The sequence below is a fragment of the Parasteatoda tepidariorum genome, chromosome 9 (assembly GCF_043381705.1).
Source record: "Parasteatoda tepidariorum isolate YZ-2023 chromosome 9, CAS_Ptep_4.0, whole genome shotgun sequence".
Classification (NCBI taxonomy): domain Eukaryota; kingdom Metazoa; phylum Arthropoda; class Arachnida; order Araneae; family Theridiidae; genus Parasteatoda; species Parasteatoda tepidariorum.
In genome coordinates this window covers 8,950,464-8,961,211 of record NC_092212.1, presented here as the reverse complement: position 1 = coordinate 8,961,211, position 10,748 = coordinate 8,950,464, and the positions used below count along the sequence as shown (strand labels likewise).

Here is a 10,748-nt window from a genome sequence, read left to right as displayed (position 1 = left end):
CCATTTTTCTTATGCAGAAAAAGCGCTTTCCTTCACATAACAAATTTTTCTTAAAACGGTGAAATGACTAGGCATGTCACTCCCCTCATCTACAAAGGGTTTACTCGAAGAAAAAAAAGGAAACTCAGCATGACTCAGACTTTATGAGTAACCGTCAACTGCATCTGAAGATTGGAAATTATCATGGCAGAATGTCATCGGCACTGGTGAAAAGACCTAAGACGAAGAATGCTGCCTTGTTACACAGTTTGATGTGTTATTTTGATCCTTTGCAGAGGGGATGGCACCCCCGCTTCGGTAGCCCGACGACCTGCACGCGAAGTCGAGCACTTTACGGTAGAACAGTTTAACGAGGACCAATACCGCACTCCCTCGGTCCCTACGCAGACTGATCCAAGTGGTCAATTGAAAAGGAAGAAGGGCCAAAGGCATGTAACCAGTCTTCTCCCCAGACGGCGTACTTGAGCGTTGCGAGCACTTATAAAAGTTGAAGTTATAATTTTTTGTTCCTTTTGTATAACGCAATAAAATATATTTCTTTAAGCGTTTTGGCAATGAGTTCATTGCTTTTTGGAATGTAAATAAACTTTTGGCAGCGCAGTGCTTGTGAATTCGTGAAATTGTATTATTCGATAAAAATAGTAAATCAGACTCAAAATGGTTTCATGTATGTGTTTTTTATTTATTTAAAAAGAAATATGTGGTGATCAGCTCTGCAAATTTGTTATAAAAGTGCAATGTCGTCGATGAATGATTTAATATCACGTGTGTTGTTACCGAGTACCGTAGAAGATTTGAAACGACGTTTAGATGCAGGCCGAGAATCGGGTTGGTACGAATCTAATACAAGTGCAAATTCTAATTGTTTCCAACCGAAGAAAAAAAGATTATCATCAGAAAAATCGGATGACCACAAGAAATCACATTCTTCGTCAAAAGATGGCCAAAACGCGTTTTGCAAGGAAATTAACAATAAATTCTCTCATATCACCGAAAATTCTACCTATGTTAACACTTCCAATGGCGAAAATCTTTCGTGGGATAACTTAAATAAAGTTATCAAAGACAAAGTTCAATGTCCTGATTGTGGTAAAGTATTTTTTAATGAAGTAAAGCTTCCTGAAAATTTTTTGAAAATATACTCTAACTCTATTGCCAATAATGATAATAACGTTGCCAACACACAGCCCACAATTCTCAAGAATGTACCTAGTTTACCCAGTGCAACCGAACCTCAACGTTATGAATGTTATATTTGTGATAGAGTTTTTTCACAAAAAGAAAATTATGCCAAGCACTTGAAAAAACATTTGAATAGTGCTGCATCATCTTCAAAAAATAAATGTGAAATATGCAGTAAATCATTTTCAAATCAAACAGCTCTGTTTAACCACTTCTTGGAACATAAGTCGAACACTTGTGGCAAATGTGGTAAAAGTTTCCCAGATAAGTGGAAATATGAGCGACATTATAAAACTCATTTACATAAGTGTCAGCTATGTGAGAAGCTGTTTGTAAAAAAATGTTATTTAAAAAAACATTTGGCTACGAGTCATGGAGTTTATGACTTGGAACCAAATGAAAAACAAAATCAGCCAAAGATAATAAATAGCAACAACTGTAAAATGATAGTCAGTGTAAAGCCAGAAGTCAATGAAGAGTCAAACGCATTTGTTCTTATTAAATCAGAAGTGCCAGCCATTGAAAACATTTCAAACGAAATGGCGATTGTTCCATATGTTGCAAAACCAGCGGTTGCTGATTATAAGAATCTTTGTAATATTTGCGGCAAGTCTTTTAAGGATAAGTGGAAGCTGAAACAACATTTAGTGATTCATTCTGGGGAAAGAGCTTGGGCGTGTAATTTTTGTACCCAAAGATTCTATTTTAAGTATGGTTTATCACGTCATGTGAAGAATGTGCATTTAGCGAAAGAGCAACAAGTTTTTGACGTTTGTGAAGCAGTCAAAAAAGACAATGTAAAGCAGGAATAATGATGACTCATAAGCACTACTACGAATCAACTTCATAATAATGCTTTTAATGTGTGAAAGAAATGTCTTTGATAAAAACTGTTTTTAATAGTGATGTTAAATAGCATTTTAAAACATTCCATCAGGTAGAAACTTAGAAAAATCGATAATTGGGCAAGTTCTGTGATGCAAAGCTAGTGGAGCATGATTCAAAGTGCTTCTATTTTTTGAAATATAAACAGCTGTTCGACTGTCGACTTTTCAAACAAACGAGCTCATAATTCTTTATTTATTAATAAATCTGAAGCAATTTTTCTAATTTATCTTCTAAAAAATCAAACTATTGCCAAAAATAAACGTTTAATCTGAAAATGTACAAAAAATTTGAACACAAAATAATTTTTAAGCATTCTTTTAGTACAATTGCACTGTGTGTGTATAATTTCTTTAATAAATTGATGTTAGCGGTAGGAAAACGCTAGAAATTTTTTTTCTATTTCACTCTTTATTATGCTACTTTTATTTTTTAAAGTGATTATTCTACTACGAAAGAGACAATAAATTGGTTTTGTTAATTCTGGTTACTACTCCATTCAAAGAAGGAATCAGGTTCAACTTCTTAAATGCTGTAAGAGTTACACTATCTGAGGTACTCCACTAGCTTTAATTACAGAATATATCCAAAAATATTTTGTTTGTTGACTGTCATCTTCATCAATATGCTAGAAATTTTTATTTCGTGTTTTTGAAGTGTTTTTTTTAGGCTTGAATTTCAGTGTATTTTTACATGCTCTTTTTTAATATACTTAAGATTGAATTGATAATGCAATATAAACACTGCCACATGATGTTTATCATTATGCTGTGAGTTAATTATAAACTTCTATATATGATCTTAATTATTAACTGTCTTAAAGATACATGATCTGTTTTAAAAACAGTTTTATGTATGACTACAACATACAGCCTGGTTCTGGTGTCCATACTAATAGAGTATCTTTGTAGTACAAACTGCATTCCTTAATATTAGTAGCAGGACTGGGCGATAAACCAATGTATTGTGAGATATCGATTTAGTGCATATATCGGCACGCCGATATAATGATTTTCGGTTTAGGCGATGCATCAGAAATCTGATTTTAGCCGCTAGTATAAGACAATGCTCGCGATTTAACACGGGAGGTTTTGATTTTGTCTGGGGTAGATGTCGATAGCGTCTAACTACGAAGACGATGCTAGTTACGTGATGTTGAATGACGAAGAGCGATTTGAAAATGAACGATTTCGTGAGAGGATCGGTGTTGAAATAAAGAACGATATGCATGGTTTCTTTATGCACCATTTTTGTCTTTGGGATTTTAAGTTTCTTGAAGATTATTTTTAGTGGGACCTACATTATTTTGCGATTGCTGTGAATTTTATTTCTTTGGGATTTAAAGTTTCTTGTGTGTCTCTTTTGCTACTTAGTGATCGTTTCGTTGTGCATTATTTCGTAACATTTTTGTTTTGTTTTGAGGGATTTAACGCTTCTTTTTCTCTTTATTTTAGTTGACCTACTGTTACTTTGCGGTAGCTTCGCAGTCACTGTTATCCTAAATTTTTGTCCTGAAAGCTATCTGTTAATAAAAAGAAAATATGTATAAAAAAGAGATTCTTCAGTGATTTTTTGAATTATTGTTTTTCATTTTACATGATACAATTTAAGCAGGGTATTTTGTTAGAAGAAGTTAGTTTTTTTTTTCTTTTAATTTATTTAATGCACATAAGTAATTTGATTATTTTTGAACCAATAATTCTTCAGTCCTTTTTAGTTATATGAAAATTAAAACAAAACCTACAGTTAGTTAATTTGCATTTATTTTTGAGAAAATTAAAACAAAGTTTGTATTATTTTTTTTTTAAGGAAAACTTGGCTACTAGTTACAACAAATGATTTTTTTAAATAAAAAGTTAAGCAATGTTTTAAGGTTTTTTAATAATTTATAATAGTACATAAAGTATTTTTTTTAAAAAATTTTCTTAAAATTCTTTCAATATTTGTTTCATAATTTGTTAGATAGTTAGTATTATTTTTAAACAAATAAATCTTTAGTCGATTTTATTTTCAAAAGAGATAATAATAAATGAAATCTTACATTTATTTTTACTTTTATTGAGTGTAGAATTTCGCCATTAGTTAATACAACTTAATTTTAAATAAATAAAAGAAAGTCTAATGACGTTTCAAAAGCACTGTAATAAGGCTATGGTTTCTGTGGTTTATTTTTTACTTTTTTTTTTCTCTTTTAATTTTTAATTCGTGTATGTAAAATATTTTATTACAGTTTTATTATTATTTTTAAACCAATAAATCTTAAGTCATTTTTAATTAAAAAAAAATTAGAATAAAGCTCGAGTTTGTTTTTACTTTATGACATCTTTATTATTTTAATTAAAAAAATTAAGCAATGCTATTGAAGTTATAGAAGCATTTCTTATAGCTAGCATTTTTTTGTAATAGATTTTTTCCTTTTTGATTTAAGGATTTCTGATAGATAATATTTGAACATGTGCTAAATCGCTATTTGCGATGTCTAACAGATGTATCATGATATAAAATTTCTTGCATCGCCCAGTCCTAATTAATAGGCTGTTGTGTAATCACTCTTATGCTCTTTGGTCTATCTGTATCTGAAGCTTTAATTCTATAGTAGAATTTTTTTTATGAAAAGTAAAATTTCAAGAAATAAGTTATGATATATTATCTATAAAATAGGAAAGGAATGTAAGCAAGATTTTGTAACATTTTAAAATCTAAAAATATTGTGAATTTAGATGATAATCAAAATACAATGTTTGTTCTCATTAGTTTTTGTAAATATGAGTCATAATTTAACGTTTAAGGATATTATGAATATAGATGATAATCAAAATACAGTGTTTGCTTTTATTTGCTTTTGTAAATATGTGTCATAATTTGAGAACTAATATATAAATTATGATTAATTTAACTACATGCTTTTGTGTTCTAGGTGTAACCATGTAGTTAATATACTTGTGCCTTATACTTTATGATATGAACTTGAAAGTTTGCATTCATTGTTAATAATTAGCTAACTTCATGTTCTGAAAATCGTACATTACATCTTAACAATTAGAGGAGTGTAATATATCGTTTGAATTTTAAACTAAATTAGCTCATTTTTCTAAGATAATAACTGTTCCAATTATTTGGAAATTTCCAAGAGTTGTGCAAAACTTAACTGTTAAGTTTTAAAAACTGAGATTTTAAACAAAAGAAATTTAGTACTGTTCTTTTCTGGTGACGGAAATCACTCTTAAGGAAAAATCATTTGACTTAATTCCATCAATATCTCTTTTTCATTTGTTTACTTAAACTATTTTTTTTCCTTAACAAATTTTAAAAAAAAAATTATTAGGAAAAGAATGTTATATTTCACAATTATTGCAAAATGATCAAGCAATGATGTCACAATGCAATGAATGAATGAGATTTGTACTATTGCTTAATATAAGTTTGCTTACGTTACCATTATGTTTCCATTTGTTTAAAATAATTTTTTTGCTAATCTTTATTTTTTATTTAATAACCTAGGAAAAGTAATTTGCTGCTTGAAAATGGGTCTGTGTCTTACTGTAAACTGATTTTTAGATGTAGACTGTAACAAGAAATACTTTTAAACAAAGAATTCTTTTGTAAAGACAAATGTTTTGCTGAAAGGCAATTTTAAATATTTCAATAAGTATATCTTAATCACTTATGAAGAAAAAATACTAAAATAAATAAATTTATTGTTGCTCGGATCCTTGCTTGTAAGAAAAATTATAACTCAGATATTATAAATATCTGTACATAATGTTGTCACATACCCAGCTCAGGAAAGAAATGTCATATTGTTAGCTATGTAGGTCTTAAAAAATCAAATGGATCATTTGAATAAACCCCAATTTCATTTTAAAAATTATACTTTGTCTATGGTAAGAACTGCTAAGAAGGTTTTCTGCTGTTATGGAAACAAGAACATCACATTTCAGGGAGGGTAGCTTCTCTTTACCCTGTATAGGGCTAACGCAATAGAACGCAGAAAAAGATTCCATTTCTCTTTCCGACCTGAGCCAAAACCTGTCCTAAACAGTGACTCCACACCCCTACTTGAAATAGTTATGTCTCATTACCGTGGTCTAACTATACTTTAGTCATATATTGTTTATATATGTTGTACATTGTAAGAAATTGTACATTTTAGTATTTAGTAACAAATTTTGAAATATGCTGTTGATTTTTTTAATTTTTTATGTTTTATTGATTTTTTTTAATATTATGTTTGTTATTGACTTTCCTCTCCCAGAAAGTTTTATTATTTGGTTATTTTGTTTTATATAATGAAACTATTTTTATTTTAACAGCTTTTTAAAGTTATATTTGGCATACTCTTCAGTCTGAACTTTCTCTAAATGTGGCCAAGCAATGTTGATGACTTGGTAACAGATTTTAAAATTATTCATCTTTAATATTGATCAGTTTTTGCTATCTAATATTTATTATCTAAATTTATAATTTTATATTTTTGCTTAGTTTGTTGTTTAATTCAAACTTTATGTTACAAACATTGAATTATTATAAAATAATTTAAAATATTTTAATGTGATTATTAACCTGTTCAATTATTAGTAATAAATCTATTTTTTTTTGTTTTTGTTTTGAAAGTTAGCAAAGAGCTTTCTTAATTCTTTTTTGAAATTATTCTTTAAATGTTTTTGTTATTTTTGGCCATTCTCTTTTATGCATTCTCATTCCTGATTTTTGTACTATTTGTTATTTTTATGTAATAAATTCATAATTCCTTAGTTCTGGAACTATAGGATACACAGTATTGTTTATAAAGGCTTAATAAATCTGTTTAAATGTGCATTGGGAAGTGAGAAGATATTGGAATAATTTTTTTAACAGTTTCATATAAATGCTTTTGGGTGAAAAATGCATTAAGATGGTTGTTTTTTTTTTTTTTTTTTTTTTTTTAAATTTTTTTAAAGCTTGTCTTTAGTTATATATATATATTTTATGTATTTATTATACAGTAGAGTTTGAATATCCCAGTTAATGTGGAAAAAACTCTGTTATAGTGAAGAGTATAAAAAAGGAAAGAGTAGGTATAAATTTAATATGTGTAACAAATACAAAATTTATACGAGTATACCACATACAATTCAAATTATAATTGAAAAGCTTACTTAAAAAGAGTTAACTTAATATAGCCCTTAATTGTTTTTTGTTTTACATTATTACGGATAACAGGAAAGCTGGTGTTTCCTCTTCTTCTTGTTCTACATATTTTCAATAGCACCTTCGAAGGCTTTTAGTCCATCTGTATGAGAGATTTTTATATGTTTATTTTCATTTTCACTGTCTTCATCTTCACTCAGTCCATGTTCATTATTGACGATATTAACTATCATTTCATCGGTAATCTGGTGTTGTCCATCAGCTTGTTTTTCTGGGTGTTTGGAAGATAAAATTCAGAATTTTTTTCGGTTGCAGTTTAACTCGGATAATACGGACTCTACTGTATTTCTTTAATTTGAAAGAAAGCAGAATATCAGCAGATACAATTATTTTCTGTTTACATCTTCGAAATGTGGAAAATATTGTTTTGTCATGCCTTTTGAGTATTGTCACTATTTGCTGGTCATTTTTTGTTATGTTCATTATTTAGAATTATGTTATGCCAAAGATAGAGATGCTTTGCCTTAATGACATTTTAATTTGTAGATTTAAAATTTTATTTTTATTTTAGTTTAAATACTATAATTTTTATGTATTTAATGTAAACTTTAATGTATTTTTTCTTTTTCTTTTATAGATGATCTTGTTTAAAAAAAATGAACATCAGAAGATTTCCAGATTTATCTGTTTGTGTTTTAGTATAATAGATAGCATTAATGTCATCAATAAACTTATTTGAATGTTTATTTTTTATCTTTAATCACCTTTGTATATTCTGTACAATAAAGTTTCATTTATTAAGTATTTTTTTTCTAAAATTTGTGTTTTTTCCCTTCTTTTTGAACAAACATACAATGGCATTCAATGTTAAAAAATTGCTTTCATGAAATAATAAATCTAACATTTAAATGATAAATAGAATTTCAGATGCCTTAAGTCCTTTTTGTCCTCCTTGCATTTTAGGCGAAGTTTTGATATTATCTCATTTTTACATAATCGTTATTCATGTTGTTTTGGAATTGTTGTAACATTTAATAATGATTTTTATTAATGATTTATCTTTTCTTTTTATCATTTCTTAGAATACAGAGCCAAGTGTGGTAAAAGCTTCCCGACTAAATGGAAATACGAACGACACTGTAACACTAGTTTACACAAATTTCGGCTTTGTGGTAAGCGATTTGCAAATAAATGCACTTTAGAAAAGCATTCGACTATAGGTATGTATAATAGATAGCATTAATGAAATAATAAATCTAACATTTAAATGGTAAATAGAATTTCAGATGCCTTAAATCCTTTTTCTCCTCCTTGCATTATAGACAAGTTTTGATATCTTATTTTTACATTATCATAATTCATGTTTTGGAATTTTTGTAACATTTAATAAGGATTTTTATTAATGATTTATCTTTTCTTTTTATCATTTCTTAGAATACAGAGCCAAGTGTGGTAAAAGCTTCCCAAATAAATGGAAATACAAGCAACACTGTAACACTCGTTTACACAAATCTCGGCTTTGTGGTAAACGATTTGCAAATAAATGTACCTTAGAAAAGCATTCGACTATAGGCATGTGGCACGAAGAGCCAAAAGCAAAAACCAATCTATTAAATAACAGCAGCTACGAAATGGTTGAAAGTGTAAAGCCGGAAATAGTTGGAGGATCTATAGTTGTTGGAAGTGTGCCAAACGAAAAACATAAACAGCATGAAATTCCAAATAGTAATAGCTGCATTAAGATTGTAAGTGTAAAGTCGCTTGCCTGTGAAAATGTTGATAGTAATCCAAATGATAAGGCAATAGTTCCAAACCAACAGTCAACTGATTATAAGAATCTTTGTAATGTTTGTGGTAAGTCTTTTAAAAATAAGTGGAGGCTGAGAACACATTCATTGGTTCATTCTGGGGAAAGAGCCTGGGCTTGTAATTTCTGTACTGGAAGATTTCAGTTTGAGCATGTTTTATTGAGACACGTTAAAAATATGCATTTAAAAAAAAAAGTTTTTAATGTTACTGACTCAATAAATACTGATGTAAATGTATAAGTTAATCTTATCCATTAAATTTAAAAAATAAACTTTTGTGCTCAGTTCTTTCATTATTAGTGGATTTATTATGTTATATATCTTAATCACAACTTCAAAAATTGTAATTTTTTAAAAGAATTTTTAAAATATTACGATTATTTATTAGATTTCCAGGCGTTTCCTGTATTTATTTTTTAAAAGAGAAATTACAATGTTTTTCTGATTTGCCCAATACGGTAAGATATTTATAAATTGTTTCCAATAGAAAAAGAAGTGCTGAAAATTTGGGTATAGCTTTAAAATCAACGCATATTAAACCTCTTTATATATGTAAATATGGAATTTGGATTACTGGTTTGAATTTTAGATATTTTCATTAACAAAGAATTTTAAATTAAATATTTTTTGTTTTATATAAAATTTAAAATTACTTTTAGTTATTGATTTCCTCAAATGGTATTTTAAATTCTTTTTCTTCTTTTTTTACATTTTATGCTTGTACTTTTTATTTGTTAATTTTTGTTTATTACTTTCTACTTTTTACTTCAAAATCAGATTTTTTCACTCTCTCTTTACTTTTGCTTTTATGATGGAATGCTGTTATCAAATTAAATTGAAATCATTTTTTTCTTTTGTGTACATAACTTTTTTATACATGAGCTATAATGTAAAGGGGAAAAACTAAAAAAGAAAAAAGGTTTACCAACCTAATGTACAAGCATGGATATTTTTATCTTTTAATTACAGAATTTTTTTTATAAACAAATCATTATTTCTGCCTCCATGTTCTATGAAACTGTGTATTAAGGGGTTAAACTTTATATAATTCATAACTCATCGTATAAAAGTATCTTTTGAATATGCATGACGAATTCAATTTATTTTTATGTATCATTTGTATTGTCTAATTGATTGGAAATTTTTAGAAAATCAGCCTTAAAAAAAATATTAGTATATGACTATCTTATTTGTAAAATTCTTATCAATTAAAAAAAAAATAATAAATAAATTTATAATGAGATAAAGAATGTTGTGTTAAAAATACAGCCTTGAAAAAGAAAAACTATATCTCTAAAATGATAGGAAAAAATTGAATGCAAATTTCTTTTATTGTGTGAACTAAAGTAAATGCTTTAGAATGAAAACATAAAAACTGATTTCTGTTAAAAACAAAATAATAACACTGCAAAAAGGATATTTTTATTAAAAACTGTTCTTTATTAAAGGTAGCAAAAAATAAAGGTTGAAATGGTAACTATTTTAAATATAAATTTATTAAAGATTTTAATAATAAAAATAAAAAATAGTTTGGCACTTTAAAAAAATTGTTATGAAACACTTTTCACTACTAGATGCTTTTTAAGTGAGTAGTTTTTTCCCCTCCAGTTACCGAGGGAGTTTAATTTCATTCTTTGATTATCAAATATTTATTATTTGTATATTTTTATATATTTATTATTTGAAATATATATTACTATTTGCCGTACTATAACAACTAATTATAAAATTGCTATTTCATAT

General features: G+C 27.6%; 1 protein-coding gene across 3 annotated transcripts; it reads left to right on the top strand.

The window, feature by feature from the left end:
* Positions 1–551: 551 nt before the first annotated feature.
* On the top strand, positions 552–9,277 carry LOC107452853 (zinc finger protein 454). Of its 3 annotated transcripts, XM_043056526.2 has the most exons (5): positions 552–2,119; positions 6,381–6,455; positions 7,835–7,883; positions 8,280–8,417; positions 8,632–9,277. In XM_043056526.2, exon 1 carries the CDS (start codon positions 738–740, stop codon positions 1,992–1,994), a length of 1,257 nt encoding a protein of 418 aa, XP_042912460.1. In that variant the 5' UTR covers positions 552–737; the 3' UTR covers positions 1,995–2,119; positions 6,381–6,455; positions 7,835–7,883; positions 8,280–8,417; positions 8,632–9,277. The 3 variants fall into 3 exon arrangements, with proteins under 3 accessions (XP_042912460.1, XP_042912459.1, XP_071041814.1); XM_043056525.2 differs by having other exon boundaries at positions 6,381–7,883; XM_071185713.1 differs by lacking the exons at positions 6,381–6,455; positions 7,835–7,883.
* Positions 9,278–10,748: the final 1,471 nt, after the last annotated feature.

Coding starts and splice junctions, on each gene's coding strand:
- LOC107452853 (XM_071185713.1), top strand. CDS start 738: ATGTCGTCGATGAATGATTTAATATCACGTGTGTTGTTACCGAGTACC.